Consider the following 27,023-nt stretch of genomic DNA (forward strand, 5'->3'; position numbering starts at 1 on the left):
TGTCACCCCCCCATCTCTCTCCCCATTTCCTGACAGCCTACTGTCTGTCCCTCCATAAAATAAAATAAAATAAAGGTGAAAGCCACAAAAAAGCATTCAAATCTTTCCCTTTTTTCCTCCCAAACACTTTTTTTTTTTTTTTTTTTTTTTTTAATAAAATAGCTGATCTCCTTGTTGACGGGTTGTGAGATCTTGTAGCTTGTAGATCTGCTATTTTCAAACATCAAGTGCTCATGTGGCCTATTATAACAGTGACTTCTTTTGGGCCCTGTTTTCATAGACCTAGTTGCTTTTTCGCTTAATAAAAAATAAAAATCTGGCAACACTGTTCTCCTCTCACCATGCGTATATATGTGTCCGTCCCGCCTCAGGGCTTCCTGAAGAGCGAGCGGGTGTCCAGGATGGTGACGGGCGGCGGCTGCTCGGCCAGCGACTTCCGCGACGTCTTCAAGAAGAACATCGAGCGGCGCGTGCGCAGCCTGCCCGAGATCGACGGCCTCAGCAAGGAGACGGTGCTGAGCTCCTGGATCGCCAAGTACGACGCCATCTACAGGGGGGAGGAGGACATGCGGCGCCAGCCCCAGAGGATGCACTTGAGCGTGTCGGAGCTGATCCTCAGCAAGGAGCAGCTCTACCAGATGTTCCAGCTGATCCTGGGCATCAAGAAGTTTGAGCACCAGCTGCTGTACAACGCCTGTCAGGTGAGCTCGTGTTGGATTCAAAGTTCTCAGTGGCCCAAAACCACACCAAAGGGTCAAGGCGGTTTTAGCGTTAACTTAACTCCTTGCAACCGTTTTGGACCCAAGGAGTTGCATTGTGACCCTTTGGTGTGGTTAGGCCTTAAGAGCGTCTACTATATGCCTAAATTGAAATTGTAAATTGTGACTGACCATCCTGACCACATTACTAATGCTATCCCCAACCCTAACCTCGGTCTTAGCCAGCCACGTAGGTTGGACTAATGGGCAGTCCCCCATCTCACTGGCCCTTGTCTCTCGCTCCCAGTGAAGTGCAGAGTGACATTTAAGATTATCTTGTTTGTGTTCAAAGCCTGTAACAGTCTTGCACCTCCCTATATTGTGGAACTTTTACACCAATCTGAACCCATGAACCTATGGTCGATCAGGCCAGGAGGAGGCGATCTTGTGTCGGCACTCTTCATCGACTGTCGCTTGCCCTTGTAATCTGTAACAGTTCTTAGTCCTTCCCACACACCTTGTGTATAGTTGTCTTAGTAGAACGGGAGAGCATCTGTGTCATTCTAGATTCTAACCACTTTAACCCTTCTTTGTGAAAAAATAGATACTTTGGCTATTTCTGCTATTTTTGAAGAATATATATATTTGAGCTGTGTGTGTGTGTGTGTGTGTGTGTGTGTGTGTGTGTGTGTGTGTGTGTGTGTGTGTGTACTGTACTGTACTGTACTGTACTGTACTGCAGTAAGGAATCTCCTGCTGAAGGGAACGTCTTTGTACATTGATCCATTTAACTTCTAAAAAAAAGACCCCAGACTTTTAGGCCACACGATTCTCTCTCTCTCTCTCTCTCTCTCTCTCTCTCTCTTACAGATAGACAGATAGATAGTCTGTCCGTCTGTGACCCATTGCGTGAGGTTTCAGTGGCGTGAGACAACAGACTCTTATTATAAATGTAAAAGATAACTCCGTTTCCCATCATGCACCTGTGCCGGCCTGCGTGTCACGTGAACCCAATGACATAGGACTCCGGAATGCTGTTTGTGGGCCGAGACAACGGCCTATATTGATATATTGATAGTGTGGTTATGTTGTTGTATATGGGATGTGCAGGGATGGATTACGGACATAAACGGCAGAGACGTGATGAAGACATGGTGTTGGCACTGTGGTATGTTTCATGTACCTTTTTAGTGCATTTATTTATTAGTCTTGTCCATTATTTGCATTATTCCTGGTACTATTTTGATAGGTTTTCAGCCATTCTGGGCCATGGTGCGCTGCTTTTCTATACATTTCCTTGCTCAGTAGGTTGTGACATACAGTATATGAAATATAACCTTTTGGCTAAGTTTACTATGTGTATGTATTCATTTTGCTGGGTGCCTCTCACTTAAGATGAAGTTATTTCTTTAACAAATATGCTACATTTCATGGTCTAAATTCAACTATGAGTATACTAAACCAATACCAACATTTTACAAGCAATTTAACAGCAGCACAAGCTTTTCGTGCACTTAACACTTTTATATACTTTTATATATTTCTGGCTTGTGACATAATAATGCAGGATATTATGAGGATAACTTTTAACCCAAAGTTCAGAAGGGTATATATGCAAAACAATCCTTGGGTCCCGACTCCTCTCTTTGGCCATGAGAGCTATTCTCTTGAAAGCTTTCTTGGGATTATTTTGGTCTGATTTATTTATGACCCAAAGACACATACAGTAAACTACACTGATTATAATCAGTGGTTACATGCAGCAGTCACGGTTAGTGAGACTTACGGGCCGAACCAGAAGCATCATGGAAGATCTGCTACAGTAGCTCATTGCTGGATTGTATAGGTTCTTTAGCCCTTACCATAACCAACCACTTGTGTTCTTAACCAAAGGCCAGAGAGCATCTTACCCGGTCGGAGAGAAGGAGTTGCAGCAGACCCCCCTCAGACCTGCCTAACACATATGTACAAAAGTAATCCACTTCAGTACATTTTTTTCAGTATTTACAATTTTCAATACTTTCACTTCTAATCCACTACATCTCAGAGGAAGATATTGTACTTTTACTCCACTACAATTATATGGAAACTTGAGTTACTAGTTACTCAAGATTTGTATTTTTATTACAAACCACACAAACCACTTCAGCCATATATACTGTGTATATTTCGGCCATTTGATCTGCAATTTGAATTGCATATCTACAAGCTAGTAGATAGCTATTTTCAAAAGATTATTTTAAATGGGGTTTGTTTCCACTTGTGAAATCTGCATATTGAGGCCCTCATTTATCAACACGGCGTACGCCCAAATATGGGTGTACACCGGAATCACCGGCATTTATTATTCCCACATGACCTTGAACTTGAACATACGCCCGGCCAAATATCACGTCAGGTCGGGAGCTGTCGTAGGCTTTGTCCTCACCTGTTTTTCTGTCGTGCAAAAGCGGAGCAACATTGTTTGACCAGCTGACAGGCTGTCACAGGCATCTAAAGATATGTATTCACTCCTAAAATGTTAAAATAAAACTGTATATGTATATGAGCTACATGTAAAAAAGTAAAGGAATACATCAACGATGTGTCCTTGTTTCATATGAAATTGGTAGGAGATTTCCAACTTTACAAGCAAATAAAACCGCGTAATTAAAAACAATATATCATGTTTACAATGTTACAAGTTTATGCTTGATCAAACAATGCTTTACTGGCCTTGTTAAACATGGCCTATATGCAGCACATATGTGCGACTTGATGTGCGAGATGATTCGGGAGCGCAGTGTGACATCAGACGCCTATAATCCCTGTGATATTAAGGTATAAATTGAACGTCTTTATTTCCAAGTAACAATGACAAGCATACAGTATAGCTTGCCTATTTGCAATTGTAGGCTATCCGCGTAAGGGGCTTAATCATTCACCCATTTAAACAAGTGCTTTGACAGTCATTCTTCAGATAAAAGGCAGATATGGTTATCTGGCGGATCAGATAAACTGAGTGCTTAATTTTGCGAGATAGTTTTCGGGAGTCGGGAGGACGTCGCCAGCACATACCAGCACACATGCCACATTTCATCAATGTGTTTATGATTCATTCATCATTCACTCCATAAACGTTGATTATGACTGCCCTTGACATGCTACTGTATATCTTTCATGCAGGCATCACTCACCCACAGCACTTATCACAGCAGTGCGCAGTCTCACTGATCGCCTTCGCCTATACCTACATGACTACTTTAACGTGCACTGCGCACGAATGGGTAAACTTAATATAGACCTAGCCTACAAAATTCCAATCATGGCGATGCAACTGTGATGTGTCATGTAGCCTTGAGGTGCGTGCGTGCGTGCGTGCGTGCGTGCGTGCGTGCGTGCGTGCGTGCGTGGACATGACAGCAAGGCAAGCGAGGCGAGCGGGAAACAGGGTAATATTATGTTTATGCGCTACAGCTTTATTAATGCAGGCAGGTGTTCGTTCAAATACCGGTATATCTTGACTTTATTTATTTAAGATACAACACACTGCATTGAGTTGGGCTTGCAAGTTGCGTGTGCATGCGTGTATCTGTGTGCGTGTGTGTGTGTGTGTGTGTGTGGGGGGGAGGGGGGGTGGGGTTAGGGCATATACGTTGTATGGTCGTATTGCAGTTGTTCATGTCGCAAAAACGAGGGCGAGGCTTGATTTCATAGGGCGTGCCAGATTGATTTCAGCCGGCACATTTATCAACTAAGGAACGAGATTAAAGGAGAATTCCATACTAAAAGGCTTTCTTACCTTTCTTTGTAGTTGTTACGTCCCCACCAAAGAGGTCCAGGTGTTATTTTGTGCAAAAGCTCCTTATTGGCTATTTCCTCTACCATAAGCCCTAAATTAATTGCATTGAATTGAATGGGAATTGAATGGGGCTATGGGGTGTTGTGCTAATTCACTTATTTCCATCGCTCAAAATTATAATTTCTTTGTATATATCCTCTCTTCATAATGTAAATAATATCCCAAGCGGCACACTTTACTACTTATTTCGATGGAAATAAGCGAACTAGCATAACACCCCATAGCCCCATTCAATTCCCATTCAATGCAATGCAATTCATTGAGGGCTTATGGTAGGGAAAATAGCCAATAAGGAGTTTTTGCACAAAAAAACACCTGGACCTCTTTGATGGGGACGTAACAACTACAAAGAAAGGTAAGAAAGATAAGAAAGCATTCTAGCATGGAATTCTCCTTTAAGGAAGGATCAGCTGTCTGGGATCACTTCATAAATGTCAGGCCGACGTAAGTGTACTCCGAAACCGACTCTGATTTGAGGCACATTTTACACAGGGTCTGAGTACTTTTACTTTTGGTACTCTTAAGTACATGTTGATGCCAAATACTTTTGTACTTTTACCCAAGTAAATTTTGATTTGAGTGTTTCTACATTGCGCATGCAGTATTGATACTTTTACCTAAGTAAAACAATTGAGTACTTTATCCACCATTGCGAACAGGGCAGCGTCGAGTACGACCGCTCGAGGCTTTATATCAGCCAAGGACCCCCCCCCCCCCCAAGTAGCACTGAGCTGCAGCCCCCCTATATTTCAATAACCTTATATGAATTGAATTTGAAATGAAATAAATAACACTGTTCTGTCGGGACTTGAATTTAAATAATCAATGTTCTTTCTACATAACTGAGAATATACATTCTACACTGTGAGCCCAACCCAGCAAAATTTCAGTTCGGCTTCATTTCTATTTGTATTTGTTGGTTTGTTTATACCGTTTAATGAGGTAGTATTGAACCCCTGTCCCTCTCTCCACAACATTGTGCATAGTTATGCTCATAACATTCAGGCTGATGCGTCCGTCAGTGAAGCCACCATTAGTATATCGGTAGTTAATGTTTGCATGGCGTCTAAATATTTTTGGGTTCACAGGACCTGCCAGAGGAAGAAACTTCTGAAAAGAGAAATATCCATTCACAGATTGTTAGCGTTGTTTGTTTCTCAACTTTTCGCCTCTGTCGGGCGGAAACCAGCTTGTGGTTATGCTACTTTTGATGCTTTTGTGTGATGCAAAGTCACACGAATATAGAGATAAGAGGAGTCTGCCCGACAGCAACAATTTGGTATTTAATATTATATTTGCTTATTATATGTGCTTGTTATTGCGTGCACAGGCAATTGCATGCCTGGTGCGTGTCGATGAACAGGGCTATTTTTGGACACCTTGTTGGCAGAGTCCATTCTCTACATGCTCTCGCATTGATTAGGCCTCTCTCTCATTTGAAGCGATCTGGGCAACCCTGTGTTAATGTGCAGCCAGGCGAGGATGGAAGGGCAGACAAACCTGGAATCCCAGGTCTATAAAGTAAATCCTTGTTGTGTCTCAGAAGGTAAAGCACAGCTGCTCCCGACAATGCACTGTTCATTGCAGAAACAATCAGAAACATCACAGGTGGGTGGAATTTGTTTTTGTGTAAGCTCCATTGTTTGGATTGTCTCTAGAGAAGAGAAGGGGGCAAGTGGGGCAGAGAGACAACAACGTATCTACATATCTAAATGGATTATGAACATGATATTTCAAAATGAGGTGAACGAGCATAGCAGCTGGTATCTGCTCCAGACTCTAGTGAATGAAACGTGTGAAACTAATGTGCAGAGTATCTGCAACTGTCATGTCCATTCAGTGGAGTTCCCTCTGATGCTTCTTAGACAGGTACATGGTCCCTTAATTGAGTACCTGATACCTGATCCAACCCTACAACCCGCTTGCTCAGATCAGCTACCACAGAGAAGCTGTCAGAACCTTCCCTAAAGCATCCGGACAACGATCCACACGTCCCAGACTCTCCCAAACTGTGGAACGAACAACTACTGACTCACTCCCAATTCCACCATAATCTGAAGACTCACCTCTTCAGATTCCACCTTAGCCCTTATAGAACTTGCCATATGGCCTTGACGACCTTGCAGGCTTATGCAAAGGATACAATGTAATTTAGATGGCATATTTCTGTAGACAAATCTGGGAACCCATTGGTTTGTTTGTTTCCTTTGCATTTGGCTCTGGGGGCGCCACCCTATAGAATGTGGGTAGCAGGATATTGGCCTGTTTGTTCTGCTTTTCATTCCAGTAATCCCCAATGTACACACGTTCTGAATGCCCCTACCGACAGATTCAGTGGTGCAGCTCGGAATCTGTTCTTGAGAGAGTACTGTAGACAGATGCCAGGTCATATTCTTTGTTACATTGTACAGTACTGTTTTGACTGATGATAGGTTCTTTGTTTACCTACATATAGATCCCATATGACTATTTCCATGCATTTTATGTATTACTTCGCATTTTCCTTGCTTACTGTAAATCCCTCTGGATTAAGAGCGTCTGCTAAACCTCTTGCTGTATAGCCTCACTGTGTTCTTTGTTATGTTTTCTCGTATTATTTGCCTGATGTTTATTCATTCCCTTCTGGCATTTTGTTATGCCGCTCACCTCCTATTTCTGTCTGTCTGTCTGTCTGTCTGTCTGTCTGTCCGTCCCTCCCTCCCTCCCTCTCTCTCTCTCTCTCTCTCTCTCTCTCTCTCTCTCTCTCTCTCTCTCTCTCTCTCTCTCTCTCCTTCCTTCCTTCCTTCCTTCTACATTTGGTTGCTGATATGCTGGGTTCTTTTTAGGAACCCAAAAACGAGATGGAACCATTTTGCACACTCTCAGAGTTACAGACCTGTAGGTCTCCATTTGGTTCAATAATGTATAGCTGGGGGACCCCCTGGAACCCCCTCAAGGGCCAGTGGGGGTCCCCACTTTGAGAACCACACCGCTCCTCTATTATCTTTCAAAGGCAGTGAAAACAAGTGCTACATATTGTTGATGGCTTAGTGCAGCTGTTGTAAGAAAAACATTTCTCCTGATTGCAATACTTGAACCTTCCCCAAAGGGCTGTTTGCTAGTAGCTTCAAACATCCCGGCCGTGTGGATTCACACCACCATGTGTCTTCTGCAGACCGGTCTGGCCCCTGACGCTGGGTGGGCGTTTTGCAAAAAAACTAAAAGTGCCAATCAGGCCCTGTGTTTGACAGATGGTGATTGACTCTTCAACTTTTTGGTTTCTGTCAAACTGTCACATCCAATCATAACTCGGATAGTTTGTGATGGATGAACTGCACTCAAAATCCCTGTTCTACCCAGCTATGAAAACTACATTATTCTGAAAGCAGTTTGAAGTATGGACGTAGTCAAAGTAGACTACATTTGTGCGGTTTTGTTTATTTGTACTATGAAAAGGTCTTTTTTACTTTGATATTGTACTTATTTATTTTGATATTTAATACATGTTTTAATAGTAACAGGATAGGTGGGCACTAGGGACATCTGGGCACCTTGATTGGCTATTTTGTCCAAAATGTTGAAAATATTCAAATTCAGATTTTATCAAAGGGATAGCCCCGTTGAGATGCAGCATCTCATTTCCGAGGGGGACCCGTAACACACAAACAAGATACATAAAACGTACAGTACACAGATACAGACAATATACAGATATGTACATACATTAAATACACAAACAGCTTGCTCAGACACATTGTCAGCTGTTAATCAAAGGAATGAAGGATAGGAAATTAAAAGCAGTTAATTGAACGGCAGACTGAGCTCAGGCAACCATATGTTTTCTTTTAACCCATTCTGGGCGGGAACCCCTGTTGGTGTTTTAAGCATTATTTTATGCTTTAGCTCTTGAAAAATAGCAGATATACAAGCTCATAGTGTGCCACCGAGTGCCGCGCTACGAGCTTGTAGGTCTGCTATTTTTTTTTATCGTGAAAATGTGGCGCAAATCTATGAATATATTGTTTCAGTCAGCGGACAATTACATATATTTTTGGGGGTCCTTGACGTGAAAATGTTTGAGAACGACTGACATACACAGAAACTAGGTTTTTCAGAAAACTGTCATGATTTAGAAGACATTTGTAGAATCGACGTCAGGTCAAAATGGGCTAAACAATGTAGTCTATATGTGGTTTGAAGGTATAAGCTATCGAGCCACACTCCAAGATATTTGAATGTGTCAACTTTCTCAAGCTGAGTGCCATTTGAGAACTGCATGCGTACTTCAAGAGAGCTTGCTCGACTGTGGCGTGTACCAAACACCATGCTACAGGACCTCCCTTTATTCAGCATCAGCTTGCTATTATGGAGCCAGTTCTGAACTGGGTTAAAGTCTGATTGTAAGGGCCAGAAAAATAAATAACAGTGTCATCGGCATAGAGCTGAACTTGACTCTGTAGGCAGGTGTCAGGTAAATCATTAATGCAAATAGAAACAAGGAGTGGGCCCAAGGTTGATCCTTGTGGGACACCTTTCTCAACAATTGGGTAGTCAGATTGAGTACCTTGCAAGGCAACACATTGACGCCTACTATGAAGGTATGCATTAAACCAGAGGAGAGCATTTAGCTGTAAACCAATTGCATAGAGCTTATCAAGCAGTAGGTAGTGGTCAACGACATCAAACGCTTTAGAGAGATCAATAAAAATAGCTCCAGTAACGAGGCCTTTGCTAGAGAATAGCAGTACGTCGTTAGTGAATATTTAACAAAGCTGTAGTGGTGGAAAAGTGTGGTCTAAAACCTGATTGGACTGGGGAGAGTCAGATACTGTGAGAGCTGATTATGGATACGTTTTGTGTGAAATGTGGCGATAGTTGTTAGGGTCAGATGGGTCACCACTTTTAAAAATGGAAGTAACTCTAAATGAGCAGTTAGACGGAGACAAGTTGAATTGGTCTGCTAGGCCAGTGATTCCCAACCTGTGTGATACGGCACTTTAGTGTGCCGTTTGAAATGGCCAGGTGTGCCGTTTGATTTGAAAAAAAGTAACCCCTGACCCTCCCCCGACAGCAATACATACTGGGCTGCCATGCGGTCCGTTGCATCATTGTTGTTGTTGTCCATCCCCACCAGTATAACGAGGTCCCAAACAAACACCTGGTGTCAGACCCCAACCAACAGGTCCCTGGCACCACCCTCCCAAGACGCTCAATAGATTCAGTACTGGACATGGCCCCTGCTTGGCCAGCCTTCACAAATGGGGCAGTAGCCCAAGCCCACTGTGTGCGTGTGGTGAGGAGCAAACTATGGAGCACATCATAGAAGTTTGTCCTCTCCAAAGACTGGAAGGAGGATTAATCACCCTCCATACAGCAGACCAGGAGGCAACCGCTTGGCTTAAGGACTTTGCATTCGCTAAATAAATAAAATGACCCTCGGCCATAGAGATGCTAATGTCAGGCTTTGTTTACATGGGGACATCACCTACTCGCCTGGCACGTACTGTATAAAAATAACACTGCTTGTCTCGTGCGTTCCTGCTTAAGAGCCTGCTTTTTGCTGGTGTCTTTTAAGATGACCTATACATTGACATAACAACGCGTCATCAGAGCGGAGGGAGGGGCGTCAGCTGCGACTCCGCGGCTCCGCCCACCCCCCAGGGTAAGATTTGTGATTTGTGATTTGCTCTCGTTCACTGCAATGCAATTTGCGGCATTTTCAAAACAATATTGCGCAGAGTAGCGATTATCTAACGTATTTGCAATGCCATACGTTGAAAGATCTGTTGCCCGCGGACAAGGCACGTTACCTCCGCAAGTTAGATATTATCGGCATAGGTGTTTGCCGTATGTGATTAAGGATTGGAAAAAGTTGCATTGGCAGCCATAGAAAATTCTGCCCAGGGTAAAACACCGGATGTGATGTTTTTGGGCGTTCCTGTCTTGTTAAAAAACCGGCTGTGACGTTTTTGGGCGTTCCTGTCTTGTTTCGTGTCAGTGTATGCCCTCACTGTGTTGCAAAAGCGGCTGTGGTGGGCTTACAAATTGCCGGGAGCGGAGCTACATACAGCTGAACGTGGAGAAGGCAGTAACAGTAACGGCAGAGGAGAGGAGACAGAGAGAGAAGCAGATCGAGTAGCCAGGTCCTTCATGTTTTGTAGCAATGTTCGCTGTTGTCATACCGTAAATTCATAATTATATACGTTTCTCAAACGTAACTTTCAGAAATTCAGATATTTATTGCCTGATTGCGGTGAACAAACATGTGTGATTCTTCAGTGTGTCCAGATCGCGAGAGACACAGGCACACACACATGTGACGCTCTGTACATCACGCATCACGTTTTCATTCAAAGGAAGTAATTAAAATTATTTTTTTATGGACCTTTGATTTAAAAATTGAAATTTTCCCATGGTTTTGGCAACCATTGTATATGATGACTCTGGAATGAAATGGTCTAAAATTGTGAAAAACGTATTGGTCAGTGATTTTCTTCTGGGTGACCTACACACCAATTAAAGATTATATTTACCCGCATTTGCGTTTCCGTAGCAGTGTAGCAGACTGCGACTAGATTGATTTGAAAAGTCTGGAGAAAGAAATGGTACCTGGGGAAAAGACTGATTCATGAACCGATAGATTCAAACATCCTTGACTTACAGACTCAATTACTAAGGTTAAGTGTAATGATTTAATTACTATACAGAGGCAATGTGCATAGCCTGCTGGAAATGTAAACATAAAGACTGTAACAGGAAAACCATCTGTGTTTATTCATGGATGGCATACTGCATGTACTGTATGCTCCAAGCTATGAATAGACCTTGACATGTATTGATGGTGACACACCATGTTACAGAGCACACTTTCCAATTAGCCAGCGTTAGTTGTATATGCTGTCGGGGCAGACACCTTGTATCTCAAGTGATTCATATTTCAACTTGTTTATGCCACACTGCAGTAGTGAAAATAAATGCACTGCTTTTAAAATGTTTTTAAACCATTCAAGGAGTACTCATTTTCTATAAATTTGCCTTGACTTCATGGAGAGTTTTAGTTTTTGTCGCCCCCATCTCAAAATATTTAGCTCCAGGGACTATTCCGACCGCATGCCATCGCTGGTGTTGGCCTAACCTAGGACCTCCCTAGGGAGACGCTCGAGAGGCATCCTAACCAGATGCCCGGACCACCTAAGCTGGCTCCTTTCCAGGCGAAGCAGCAGCGGCTCTACTCAGAGTCTCTCCCACGTGACTGAACTTCTCACCCTATCTCTAAGGGAGATGCCAGTCACCCGTCTGAGAAAACTCATTTTGGCCGCTTGTATTCGCGACCTTATTCTTTCGGTCATAACCCACACTTCATGACCATAGCTGAGAGTAGGAACGAAGATTGCTCGGTAGACAGAGAGCTTTGCCTCTCTTTTCGTCACAACAGTGCGGTACAGCGACTGCAATACCGCCCCTGCTGCTCCGATTCTCCGGTTGATCTCCTTCTCCGCCCTCCCCTCACTCGTGAACAAGACCCCAAGATACTTAAACTCCTTCACCTGGGGTAATACCTCATTCCCTAGCTGGACTGCACGCTTTCTTGAATTGAACGGGTTCAAATTATAATAAAAATCACACCTGTGTGAACTTAGCGGTGCAACTATACTGTACTGCAGCGGTCCCCAAACGTTTTTGGCTGTGCACCCCCTGTTACCTCCTGACCTAGCCGACGCGCCCCCCAATACTCTCGTTGTATTTAAATGATACATTTTTAACATGGTTATGGCAAATAATCACAGAATGTCACTGCACTGAGAGACATGCAGCTGCTGTATACTCCCACATCTACTCTATACGTACATCTCCTTGTGTACTGTACTGTACTCTACTACTCAGTCATACTGTACTGTACTACTCGTACTGTTCCGTACTCAAGTGGACATGGAAACATAGGGATCCACATCGCTGCTCCTTGGAATGGCTAGCACCACGCAAAAACTGTAATTGGTACTGTACAGACTGTACTCGTACTGTAATCATACTGTACTTGTACTGTACTCATACTATCCTGCACAGTTACTGTACTGTACTACTCGTACTATACTGTACAAGCCCTACTATAGTGTGTGTGTGTGTGTGTGTGTGTGTGTGTGTGTGTGTGTGTGTGTGTGTGTGTGTGTGCGCTCGTGCGTGCACGGCGGCTCAACAGTACCATTGCAGAGGTGTACATAGTACTACATAGACACAGACACACATAGCTGCATATAGGAGCGGTTAGGCACCACTCAAAAAGGATGTGTTTTGGACATACAAGGTTTCTGCGCACCACACAGCAAAACCATGTGCATGTTTGATATGAGGCATCAGCGTCTTCAAGCAGCACAGACTTGTTGACTTCTCCACTGAATGGCATGCCTTTGATTAACGCCTTCATGTGAGCTCTGGTTGTCATAGGAATTAAATGGGCAGTTTGCACAGAACTACAAAGACTGAGAAGGAAAAGATATAAGCAAACGTCACGGTAACATGGCAATATACACTAGTGTGTGTGTGTGTGTGTGTGTGTGTGTGTGTGTGGGGGGGGGGGTAGAACATGTTTGAAGATATTGGCTTATGTGGCAAGATAGGGATGCCATGTTGAAGGTGGTTAATACATGGTTATCATCAAAGACATCAGAAACAACAAAACATAAAAAATAAAATAATAGGCTGGTGAACACGTTTGTGCAACCAAAGCTGATCTAAGCATGCATCCTTAGAAAAAAATACAATGTGTTTTTAAAAGCTTTTAAAAAGACACTGACTCTGCTAGCCTAAGTAAGAGCCGAGGGCAGGGTGTTCCAGAGCAAAGGTGCCTGAGCCGCAGGTCGTCTTGTTGTGCGAGGATCTAGGAGGGCCCTGCCTGCTTGATTGAATAGTTTTTTAGACAGAATGTAAGAATCAGACCCGTCTGAACAGAGTGGTGCTACTGTACTTAGTGGTGTGTGTGTGTGTGTGTGTGTGTGTGTGTGTGCACAGTGACACTTGGTGGTCAACAAACACTATTTCTGTACTCAGACATACAGACGGTACTACTCGGACACAGGGACAGACATACGGACACACATTGCTGTCTATAGGAGTGGCTAGCACCACTCAAAAGCAGCAACAGAGTACAGTCAAACACTTGAATGTCAAACAGTCAAACACTTGACATGAATAGTAACGACAAAATGCAATATCATCACAGGTAAAAAAAACAACAACACAGTTTCAATATCATCACAGGAAAAAATGAGGGGGTGTATGTGACATATGTGACATCCGTCTAAAACCTGGTTATAACTGGTCTAAAACGTTTTTTGTTTTTGTTTTGTCTTTTGCGGTCTAGGCTTAACTTGGAATAAGACGTTGAGTAGCTTGTTTTTAAGCATGTATATATATATAGAGACTGTCTATATATAGCTGTTGAAATGACGTTGTTTCAACTTCTAATCTAAGCCTAGGCCGCTAAAAACTTTCACATTTAGACCAGTTATAACGGTATCCGGAGAACTCGCCAGTTTTCCAACTCGCCACAGCGAAAAGTTTTCATTAATGTCTTCATCAGTGTAGTATGTCAAACCCAGATATGTTATACCGGTAGTTCATTTCCAAAGTGATCAAATTATTTTGTGCAATTAAATGGTCAGCTAGATAAACATAAAAAGGTGAGTATATCTATGTGAATGCCAATGATAGTAATCCTAATTCAGGATAATAATAATAATAATACAACTTTATTTGTATAGCACCTTTCATGACATAAATTGCAGCTCAAAGTGCTTTACAGAGCAATGGAGAAAAGAAAGAAAAGAAAAGCAAGGCATAAACATTAAAAAACAAGAGCAGTAATGCAATACAGTGAGGACATGAATAACAAAAAATGTAAAGATCAATTAAAAGCAAGAGTGTAGAAGTGAGTCTTGAGCTGTGCTTTAAAAATGTCTACAGAGGCTGCCTGTCGAAGGTACAGTGGGAGTTTGTTCCACGCCGTCGGCCTGTAGAAGCAAAACGCTGCTTCCCCGTATTTTTTAGTTGCCATTTTTTTAGGCAAAGCGAGCAGGCCAGCAGTGGAAGACCTTAGGGGGCATATTTAGGCAGGCAGTCATGTAGGTAGGAAGGTGCAAGACCATTGAGAGCTTTATAAACGAGTACAATAATTTTAAAATCAATCCTAAAAACAGCCGGAAGCCAGTGCAGTGAAGCCAAAACTGGAGTAATATGTTCTCTCATCTTAGTTCTAGTTAAAACTCTGGCTGCTGCATTTTGGACAAGTTGTAATCTGTCAGTTGTTTTCTTAGGCAGTCCAGAAAAAAGTTGCATTGCAGTAATCAAGCCGAGAAAAAACAAAGGCGTGGATTAGCCTTTTTGCATCTTCCAATGAAAAATATGCTCTGATTCGTGCAATATTTCTAAGGTGAAAAAAAGCAATCTTGGTAACATGATTAATGTGTGAATTAAAATTAAATTCAGAATCAATAATGACCCCCAAGTTCTTTACTGTACTGTTACTTTCTACAGTCAGGTTGCCAAGTCTGCTTATTATTGATTATTTCTGCTCACTAGAACCGATTATGAGAACTTCTGTCTTATCCTCAGGATATTGTTTCGGTACTTCGGTGTTTAAACTTTAGCATTCCTACTTCATCTAGTGTATCAACTATCCTCTCTCTCTCTAAATTCAATGCAATTTAAATGAAGGCGAGTCGGAAAACTGACGAGTTTGAGGTTGAACGTGGAGTGACACACTGGCTGTCATGGGTGTATGTATCATAGACTGTAAAAAATATGGACAAAGCGTTCGCCGGGTCTAACATGGACATAAAATGAAGCCTGTTATTCCTGCACTGTAAGTCGCCATCTTTCTAGATCCGTTTGGTACCAGCTGGCCATTGGCTGGCTCCGTTTTGGACCAGCTGGCCATTGGCTGCCCAGACAACGAGGCGGGACTTCCCCCATTCTTCTCCGTTGGTTTTTATTTTGACTCGAGTGGGAGGGGAATCCCGATCATAGACTGTAACGGTAGCCACGCCCCTCAGAACATATGCAATGTTTTTTTTTCTTTATGGTCATTTTTTTAATTAATGGGACCATAATCTTCCAAAAAGAATATTATGACATTAGAAATGAGACTTTAAACTAGTGACTGGAAGAAGAAAGTATTCATGACCATGTTTATTAAGGTAATACAGTCTAGGTGAAGTTGGGCCAAAATACATGGGCCTCTATGGAGCTATGGGGCTTTTTGGGTCCAGTCCAGCGCCACAACAGGCCATTATTATGAACTACCGATTTCAAATGAGGCTTCACGAAATATCTGGCTGACTGCCCCCCTGGTATGTATGCATACAGTACAGTATGTAAAGAAAAATAACTGAGCTGTCAAAATATGCATAAAATAAGTGAATATGAGTGTGAACACTAGGGGGTGGAAACTGTCCTCCCCATGATGCCCCTTTTTTTTCTTTTTTTCTTTTTAAGATATTATTTTGCGGCTTACGCCTTTTATTGGTTTTTTGAAGGGACAGACAGTAGGCTGACAGGAAACGGGAGAGAGATGGGGGAAGACATGCAGTAAAGGCCGTGTCGGGCTCGGGAGTCGAACCCGCGGCACACTGTGACTGGATTACCAGTCGGGTGCCCAGACGGTTACGCCACCGCCTGGGCTGATGCCCCTTTTTTAAATTGATTGAATACTTGAATTAGTCAGAAATGCAAACAGTCAGAAATTATTAATGCTAAAAAGACGTCCTGGCGACTTGTTTCCATTGTGGTCCGATGTATTCAATTCATCAACATAGCATACAATACAATAATACATGTACATACTGTCTGTACATCAACAAATACAGACACTAATGATCAGAAAAAAGAAGAAGCGCATTGTGGGTACTAAATATAGAAAACTCGAAACAGGTGCTCTTTTGAGAGTTTCTTTTGTTTTGTTTTTAGTTACAAGAGTTATTTTTTAAAGATCATTAGATTCATTACCTTTGTAAAAATCACAGTGGAAGAAAATGATGGTGGCAAACTCCAAGGCAACTCTGTTCAGAAAACCCTTTATTTCGCTGTTGTTGACGGCCTAATTTAATCTAATAAAGGATTTTCTACTTGAACTGAACAGAGTTGCCTTGGACTTTCTTTAAGTTTGCGTGCGTTTGTTAGGGCATTCCACATTTTGGTGGCATTGTAGTATAACCCATTTTGGTGTTTTAAACATGTTATTATTTAGCTATTGAAAAATAGCAGATCTACAAGCTCATAGCGCGCCACTCGCTATTTTTGAAAAATCATGAAAATATTTATTTCAGGAGGATTTAGAAGATTTTTATTTTTATTTTGAGGTCAGGCCTAAATGGGATAATGAGAATTTTCCCATGTTTGTTCTAAATGTTGGTGGTACCAGATCATGGTCGCAACCCTTCCGATTCCCAGGCGACCACTCTACCTTCTTAGCCACTAGCAATCATCTGAGTTGAACAGAAGAGCAGCAGAGCACATCAACAGGCAGATGTTACATTTGATGCCAGCCAGAACTTGAGCACGATCGGCTCACATGCCTGGCAAAACATATATCTGAGGGTAGGGAGTGACTCGCATCGAAAAACTGATGATCCAAGATAGCATAGACTGGTAGATTTTTCTCAGAGATTTCCAAAAATATTTATATCACAGTCACAAAATCACTCAAATGTTTTATGGTCAGGCTTGATTCTAGGCCTTGGATAGGGCGGCTGAGGCTCAGGAGGTAGAGCAGGTCATCCAATGATCCGTGGGTCGGCGGTTCAAATCCTGGCGCCTCCTGTCTACTGTACATCAAAGAGTCTTTGGGCAAGACACTGAACCCTACATTGCCTCCAATGTGTCGGTCGACACTGTGTATATGAACCATTGTAAAGCGCTTTGAGCACTTATAAAATGCTATACATTTTTAATGTATGTAATAATTGATATAAATATTTTTGGAAATCATTATAAAATGAATGGGGTATGGAACAATAGGCTGTATTATTAAAGAGAGCAAGAATACTTACAAATTGAGGTTTATATTTCGTTCAACCTTGCTCCATAAAGAAGACATGGCCGGTTTGACTCCCGATCCCGACGGCCTTGCATGTCTTCCCCCCCCATCTCTCTCCCCATTTCCTGTCAGCCTACTGTCTTTCCCTCCATAAAAGACATATCATTTGGACAGGAATTAAAAAGACACACACACACACACACACACACACACACACACACACACACACCAAATCCAAAGAGACAAGTGGAACTCTGTGCCGATAACAAAATGAAATGGAAGAGCAGAAAAAGAATAGAGATAAGCAGCTAAATTTAAATGGGCTTCAACATGGCCATCAAACCACCACAGAAATGGGCTAAGTGGGGAAGTACTGCAGGAACTGTTCCACTTACATGCACTAAAGAAGTCTTGAGTCATGTAGTTGAAAAGTATAGATTCTGTAGCTATCAAACCAATGTCTAATGTAATTCAATTAATGTTTTAAAGAACAGAATAGACTATGCATAGAGAATAGACTATGTGCTATATCTTGCGCCGCCACCACCTAACACCAAGATCTCCACCTACGTATTGGAGGTCGTCCACGACTTTGTGTACCTGGGCTCAACAATCTCAGACTCCCTTTGTATTGACCAAGAGCTCAACAAGCCCATTGGCAAGGCAGCTACCACCATGTCCAGACTGACCAACAGGGTGTGGACCAACAGCAAGCTGACACAGCAAACTAAGATCCAGGTCTACAGAGCATGCGTCATGAGCACCCTCCTGTATGGCAGTGAGTCCTGGACGTTGCACGCTCGTCAGGAGCGTAAACTAATGCCTTTCACATGCGCTGCCTTAGACGCATTATGGGCATCACCTGGCAAGACAAAGTGCCAAACAACACCGTCCTGGAGAGTGCTGGAATCCCCACCATGTACAGCACCCTGAAACAGAGACGCATGCGCTGGCTCGGTCATGTGGTGAGGATAGATGTTGGACGGATTCCCAAGGATCTCCTTTATGGAGAACTAGTTAACGGAAAACGTCCTGTAGGCAGACCAAAACTGCGCTACAAAGACATTTGCAAGCGAGACCTGAAGGCCTTTGACATCGATCTGGATACCCGGGAAGCTGCAGCATCCGATCGCACAGCTTGGAAACAGATCATCGAAGGCGGTCTCTCCAAGTTTGAATAAACGCTCGCCCAGCAGTCCGTGGCAAAGAGACTGAGGCGAAAGAATAAGGCCCAAAACCAACCAAACAGACCAGCATCAGTCTTTCCCTGTGGGAAGTGCGGAAGGGAGTGCAAATCTCGCATTGGTCTACTCAGACACACTGAACGCTGCACCAGAAGCCGAAGAACCCCTTTCCAGAGCGCGACTCCATAGTCTCTCGAGACTGACGGATGCCAATGAAAAATGAATCCTATTTGCCATTTTTTACTATCTGCTAGTTGAACCATTTTTTCAATATAGTAAAATATGGCAAAGAAGTTTAGGGATAAAGAGTAAGGTGTGCCCAAGATTGGGCCATATACTGTATATTATATCTGTTTTAGTTTTTTTCACTACATAGAAACCTAAGGCACATTGTGTCACACTGTACGTAACATACAGGTAAAGACGATGCATAGAATTTCCAAACACATCCACACTTCTTAACCCAAACACAAAACAACATGAGTATGAGCAGTGTCCAGCTACAGCATAATTTCAAACTCAAGGCCCGGGGGCCAAATCAGGCCAGTGAATGAATTGTCTTTGGCCCGCGGGATGATATTTAATTAGTATTAGAACTGGCCCTCTGGTATATTGCATGGACCACCATAATACTACAAGTCCCACAATGCACTGCGAGTGCATTGTCACATACTGTATCAAGGGCCCGCAAGCGTAAGCATGCGTCTTCTCTTCACTATTGATCAGCAGTGAAAGTATATCACTTGTGGTCAACTTTCAGCTACCCCTCTCCCCAAAAATGGCCCGTGTGTTGAAACACAGTCCGGCCCTCGACTTGTACCAATTTCTTTATTTTGGTCCACTGTGTATTTGAATTTGACATCCCTGTACAGCAAAGGTTTCTTTCTTTTCTTTTCTTTCTTCAAATTTCAAAGTGATGATTGAGGAGCTGAGTTGACCAGTGTCATTTTGTCAGCTCTGGGTGAGTGATGGCTCTGCCATTACTTGCATACAGCCTAACAAAACAAACAACCACCCTTGACAGTATAAGTATGGTCCGAATGTCTCACACGATTTATTTTAGTAGTGTTGCTAGTGCCTCAGCTAAACGTAATTCCTGTGTCAGGTGTTAACATACTGTAACAGAGGCACTTGACAATGTTGTGGAAGTGCTTGCATATTTTCCAGTGGTTGGTTTAGAGGATTACTAGCATAATAAGGACCTCCCGAGAAGAATGCATAACATAATTATAATCATCATTGCCGTTAGAACTGCAGATTCAATCCCAATATTCTACCATAATCTGAAATCTGAAAAAAGCATCTTTTACATTAAAGCATCTTTAACATTGTTCTCTCCTTAAACCCAATCCTCTGGATACTGGACAATCAATATATTTCACTGCTAGCCATGAATCGTGAGGCAGCATGTGATTTCAGCCTTCAGCGCTGCACACCAACTTTTATTCAATCAGCGTCCAGACAATACCCAAGGTTATTGTTTCACAGGAGAGGTTAGACACTAGACAAGATGGATAAATAGAGGGAAACTTTATTTTTCCTGAGGGAAATTGTAAATTACCGGTTCCTCTTGGCTAAAGCTACAAAGGCTGACTTTGGTCATATTCACTCCAGAAAGCTTTACTGCGATGGGGTGGAGTGCAGACGTTTATCCGACATACCAAAAGTCTTGACATGCGCTGTGGGTTACAAATCACCCGTGATGCGGGTTACAAATCACTCATAGTCGGTTACAAATCACCATAGTCTGTTACAAATCACCTGTGGTACAGTCAAACGCACGTCCAATGGGTTCTAGTCTTTTATATGAAATTCCATTTCGTTTTAGCCATATAAAGCTGGACTAAAACTAAACCAGTTCAGATGAATAAAATATGACTAAATGACATTTTATTCAAAAGACTGACTAAAACTAAATAAAAAGTTATTGTCAAAATCAAATATGTATGCACATTTATAATAATTATTCAAATAATAATAATAATAATAATAATAAATGAATAACTTACATTTGGGGGATATCTATGTTCTAGACATTCTAATGATCACAAAAAAATATATTACAGGTGTTTTTTTCAGGGTTAAAGGTTAAAGGTTAAAAATAGTAAAAAATAAATATCCAGAGATTTTGAAGTTGTTTAGTCTTGCAATGGCATTGCAAGACTAAACAATGGACATATTTTGCTGAGGACTCCTTGGAACCCCATCAAGGACCCCTGGGGGTCCCCGGTCGCCACTTTGTCAACCACTGCTCTCTAGGGTCTAGGGCAGGCCATGGGGTGCATGTGCTTGAGGCTGCTGTAATTAGAGTTCATAAGGTAATTAGCTGCAGCTGGGTGCATGGTGGATGGGTATGTGTTGTGTTTGTAGTTATTGTGGAAAGGACCGGAAAGCCAATTAGACGAACACAATTACAGCAGGTGTGGAGAATGCATGCATGCATGCCATGCACTGGTTTAGGGTTCATGTCATACAGTGTATTCAATTTACAGTTCATCAGATACAAACACACACACACACACACACACACACACACACACACACACACACACACACACACACACACACGCACGGGGCACCTACGGATGGCTGCAATTCGAAACTGGCCTCTGTAAAATCAGAATCCCCCCCACCCCCCCCCCCCCATTTTCCCTCACTGTATATTGTATCTTTTCCCTTTTTTGCTTCCCATATGATGAATTCCTGTTCTGTACTTTAGCTACATAGAAATGTCTATTTGTATGTCTCTAAATGTCTGTATGTCTTTAAATGTTTTGATGAATTGAACAATGTGGACCCTGTTGTAAACAAGTGTAATGCTTAATTGGGTCGTCCACTCACAGTTGACAGTCTTTGTATTGAGTTTGTGCTTAAAATGTACTGTAAATTCTACAAACTGTTAATAAATATTTCAATCAATCAATCAAACGCACGCACGCTCACACACAGCTAGGAGAATTACAATTACAGAAATTAGAAAAGCAATAATGTGGGGAAAAATATATGACATATATTATATGGTAATTAAAGAGCAATTATGCTGAATCCAGTTTTGTTTCACTATTAAGATTACTTCTTGGGAAACAGAAGTGAACCCCCCCCCCACAACCCCAAACCCCCCACCCCCCTCTCTCTTGATTTCAGATGCTTTCAGGTTGTTGTTGTTGTTTTTTTTGTGATTCTTCTTAAATCAACGGCCTACTTGATCGTACTACAGTCACACAAAGTCATCAAAAATTGCAGATCAACAAGCTCCAAGCAGAAGCCTCGATCTAAACACCACACTACAGTAACAGTATGCTATAGAGGGTATGCGCATGCATAAAGTCAATGGCAAATCAAGTGGCAAAGTGAATTTAATGTTGTTTAAAGTCATGTAATCAAATCAAATAGGACTTTTCTGTTTGGATGTATGGGCTATGAAGGCCAGAAAGTAGTTTTTTGCCACGCAGTAGGCGTTCCCGCATAACTTCCGGGTATGATGATGATGTCACGCACATACCCTCTCTATATTGAAACTATACTGTCACATAAAACATAATTATGGAACAGCTGGAATCCTTCAGCTCACCCATGGAACATTTAGTATTATGCAAGCAGATATGAATACATACAAGCCCAGGGTATGTACACACACGCACGTTTACGCACGCACACACTGCACGTAAACTACTGCTGTATGAAGAATCATTCATCTTCATAATAAGAGACTGAAAATGCTGCATTTATAATGTGCATAATGTCACGTAGCGGGGAATGAAATAAAGGCAATTTGTGTGATTGAAATTAGTGCTTACTCTCTCATTAGTTGAGTGATGTCATTATAATCCCTTAAGTCTTCAATGGTGGTTCATTAACATGCTCCTTTATCCCGTCAGCTTTTGATTGGATATCTCTGTACAGTGTGTCTCTCTCTCTCTCTCTCTCTCTCTCCCTCCCCTCCGTCCACTCAGCTTTTTTGATAGATTTCATTGACTCTGTTGTTTGCTTTTCCTCAGCTTGACAATGTGGACGAGCAGGCAGCACAGATCCGTAGGGAGTTGGATGGAAGACTCCAGCTTGCCGAGAGGGTGGCCAAGGTACAGTAGGTTATTACACAATAACAGTAGGCCTACCGTACATGGCGGTCAATTCAATTCAATTCAATTCAAAGGGCTTTATTGGCATGAGAAAACATACGTTTACATTGCCAAAGCAGAAAGAACAATACAGCAATACAATCAAAACAAAAAGTATGTACTTTGAAGGTCAGGATCTTCAATAGATCAACTTCTATGTACCAAGATCACTCGATGCAGGTATAGTGCAGGAATATACACAATGATTAGTCTTTAGGGTGGTTGTGTTCCATTTGATATCCTTCTCCTATCACAGCAGCTCACAAATCTTGCTGCTGTGTTTGCACATTGTTGTACTTCGCCCAGCAGATATGGGAGTTTTTTGTCATTGGTCATGTTTTCAAAATCTCCGTGTGTGGTTGTAATCTGTGGGAAGTATGTGTCTCTGATGATGTCTTGGTACAATGGACAGATGGTTAGGAAGTGTAGCTCGGTTTCCACTTCATTTAGTGTGCAGTGGGTGCATAGTCTGTCTTCTCTCGGGATACAGGTCTGCCTATGGCGGCCTTTCTCGATCGTGAGACTGTGCTCACTGAGTCTGTACCTAGTTAAGATTTTTCTTTGTTTTGGGTCGCTCACGGTGCTCAGGTATTCTGCCACTGTGTATTCTCTGTTTAGGGCCAGTTTCACTGTGTGTGAGTGCCTTGTTATGGAGTGCATCTAGGTCGCTTTATTTTAGGTGGTTGTAGAACTTAAGTGCTCTCTTTTTTATTTTGATTATGAGTGGGTATCGTCCTAATTCTGCCCTGCATGCATTATTTGGTGTTTTTCGCTGGGTAGGAGAATGGATTTGCAGAATTCTGTGTGTAGGGTCTCGGTTTGGTGTTTATCCCATTTTTCAAAGTCATGGTTTGCTAATGGTCCCCAGATCTCGCAACCATAGAGGGAAATTGGTTCTATCACAGAGTCCAGTATTTTATGCCAGGTTTTAATTGGGATGTCTATTTTGATGTTTCTTTTAATGGCATAGAATGCCCTTCTTGCCTTGTCTCTCAGGTCCTTTACAGCTTGGTTGTAGTTCCATGTGCTGCTAATGTTTAGGTCAAGTTAGGTATAGTTTTTAGTTTGTTCTAGTGGGATTGTATTTAGGAAAAATTGGTGGTTTTGGCGGCTGGGCCTTTTTTGAAATTTTAGTCTTGGTTAGGTTCACTGTCAGGGCCCATGTCTGGGAGAATTTGTGTAGGAGATCAAGTTGCTGCTGTATTCCTTCCTTGGTTGGGGACAGCAGCAGCAGGTCATCTGCGTAAAGTAAGCATCTGATTTCTGTGTTTGCCAAGGGGATGCCTGGAGCTGTAGACTGTTCTAACGTTTTTGCTAATTCGTTGATATATATGTTGAAGAGTGTTGGACTCAGGCCTGTCTAACTCCATGGCTTTGGGGGAAAAAGTCTGTGTGCTTTTCGCCTATTTTAACTGCGCATTTGTTGTTAGTGTACATTGATTTTATGATGTCATAGGTTTTCCCCCCAATGCCACTTTCCAACAGTTTGTACATCAGACCCTCATGCCAAATTGAATCGAATGCTTTTTTGAAGTCGACAAAGCAGGAGAATAATTTGCTTTTGTTTTTGGTTGTCAAAGAGAGTGTAAATGTGGTCTGTTGTGCGATATTTTGGTAGAAAGCCAATTTGTGATTTGCTCAGGACATTGCTTTCTGTGAGGAAATTTAGAATTCTGTGGTTGAGGATCATGCAGAGGATCTATCCGAGGTTGCTGTTTACACAAATCCTGCGGTAGTTATTTGGGTCATATTTGTCTCCACTTTTGTGGAGTGGCGTTATCAGCCCTTGATTCCATGTGCTGGGGAAAATCCCAGAGCTGAGCATGATATTTAGGAGTTTTAATATGGCCAGTTGGAATTTGAGGTCTGTGAATTTTATCATTTCATTTATAATTCGGTCTGCCCCACAGGCCTTCTTTGTTTTGAGTGTTTTTATTTTGTCTTGTAGTTCTTTTAGGTTGATTTGGGAATCTAGTGGATTCTGGTAGTCTTTTATGGCTGACTCTAGATTTTGTAGTTTATCTTTTATTTGTTTTTGTCTTCTCGATTGGGCCAAAGAGGCTAGAAAAATGGTTTACCCATATATCTGGTGGTCACTGGAAATGACTACACCACCAACTCATTTAATTCCACCAAATAATGTATAATTTGATCTGTTTCATGCTCTACTTCATAATTCATTATAATGCAACATTTGTTGTTGACCTGTGTTTATAATTGTGCGTAACAACTTGCGAGCGGGTCTTAACCCATTCTGGGCGGGAACCCCTTTTGGTGTTTTAAGCATTATGTTATGCTTAAGCCGAGTGCCGCGCTACGAGCTTGTAGACTCAAACTCAAATCTTTGCTTCTGGGGGGTCCCTGGAACAACATAAGATACAGATAATTCTCGGGGTCCTTTGATATGAAAAAGGTTGAGCACCACTGAAATAGAAACATCTGCCTCTTCACCCTAAAAGGAGAGGCGCTATCCTCAGTTCGTGTCCCCCGACATGGAGGCCATGTACATGGAGGAGCTGCGCTCCTCCGTCAACCTGCTGATGGCCAACCTGGAGAGCCTGCCCGTGTCCAAAGGAGGAGCCGACTTCAAGCAGAAGCTGAAACGCTCCACCATGAACAACTCCTTCCTGGACATGGGCGACGAGGGAGACCTCCTCTCCAAGTCCGACGTGGTCCTCTCCTTCACGCTGGAGGTGCGTGTGCGTGTGTGCTCGTGCGTGCGTGTGTGGTGTTTTTTTTTGGCAGCAAATTTTGATTTTAGTTTCAGTCAGACTCTTGAATAGTTTTCATTTAGTTTTAGTCACATTTTAGTCACCTGGAAGGCTGGAATGTCTTAGTGTTAGTCTAGTATAAACATAGGATTTTAGTCTACTACATCTACAGTTGTTTTAGTCGACTAAAATGTATTGATGCCTTCGTAAATTAATGACTGCTTTTACACTTTTTTGACACGCTTTTACACAAGCTCGTAGATCGGCTATTTTCAGCATGCGACCAAGTGTAAAATGACTTATACTGGATCTCTTGTCCACTAGTCCCTTCCTAACATTTTAGTCTAGTTTTCATTTGTTGACGAAATTGTCAGTATATTTAGTCTTAGTTTTAGTCATCATAGCTTAGTTTTCATTTTGTTTCCATTTAGTTTTCATCAGTGGAAAAAGGTAGTAGACGGACATTCTTCGTCATAGTTTTTTTCGACGAAAACAACACTGGTGGGAGACAGTGAACGATATCAATAAAGGCAAAAATAAATAAATAAATAAAATCTCAAAGTAATCCTCAAACCCCAAATCTGGTCAAACATTGGCCGAAGAGGCAAACATTTAGAAAATAGGTAATTTACTAGCTCAGATCCGCAACCTTAGATCTACAATTGAGTTTGTAGATCTGCTATTTTCTCAATATTTACCTGTAGTATCTAGTCAAACTAAATGTAATGCCTCAACTCCTACAATTCCAAGTGCTTGTCAGGGTGTGTGGGGGGGGGGTCCCCTGTTCAAATATGATTATTTTGGAGAGCCACTTCCTGAAAAGGTTGAGAACCAACCAGTGTAACTCACCACACTGGTGCACTCATATACGTAATTACGTAAAACAACTGATTTGGGGAATGGCTTGATTACAGTGCATGCAGCCTGTGTGTGCGCGCAGTCTCAGTATTCCCATATGAGTAATCTGTCTCTACTGTAGCTCTGGTCCATAGCTCTAATGCCGTTGCATTTAGAGCTATGTTACCGATACGTTTTTTCTTCTCACCAATACAAAGGCGGGTTGTGTCATTAGAAAGCCTACTTTCCTTAGTGGACGCACTCTGAGCCCCCCACCACATGTATAAAAGGTACTTTTTGGCCAAAAAGCGATTATTTTTCCACCGAAAAAAAAAATACTTTGTTACTCCACTGCGCCCTCTACCGATATTGCCAAGAGAAAACCCTCATACAGAATATCTCCGGTGAAAAATACCGTAATCAATTTCTAGCCAAAAAGTACCTTTTATACGTATGGTGGGGGGCTCAGAGTGCTTCCACTAAGGAAAGTAGGCTTTCAAATGACACAACCCGCCTTTGTATTTGTGAGAAGCAAAAACGTTCTTTTAAAAGGCTTTGTAAATAAATTCCACTTTTCTGCTTTCACACCCCCAAGTGAAGTGCAGCATACACGTTTTGTAACCCA

The 27,023-nt window shown here is 42.2% G+C and overlaps 1 protein-coding gene across 1 annotated transcript in view; it reads left to right on the forward strand.

Annotated features, from left to right (window-relative positions):
- Positions 1-386: 386 nt before the first annotated feature.
- cadps2 (Ca++-dependent secretion activator 2) overlaps positions 387-27,023 on the forward strand; it is a gene marked incomplete at its 3' end in the record, with an annotated part of 161,750 nt that continues 135,113 nt past the window's right edge. The window contains exons 1-3 of the mRNA XM_083763979.1: positions 387-701; positions 22,731-22,811; positions 25,310-25,543. Coding sequence (XP_083620105.1) covers positions 402-701; positions 22,731-22,811; positions 25,310-25,543 — 615 coding nt within the window. The 5' untranslated portion in view covers positions 387-401. The remainder of the gene's footprint in view (positions 702-22,730; positions 22,812-25,309; positions 25,544-27,023) is intronic.

The sequence above is a fragment of the Protomyctophum parallelum genome (genome assembly GCF_964188405.1).
Source record: "Protomyctophum parallelum genome assembly, chromosome: 4".
NCBI classification, from domain to species: domain Eukaryota; kingdom Metazoa; phylum Chordata; class Actinopteri; order Myctophiformes; family Myctophidae; genus Protomyctophum; species Protomyctophum parallelum.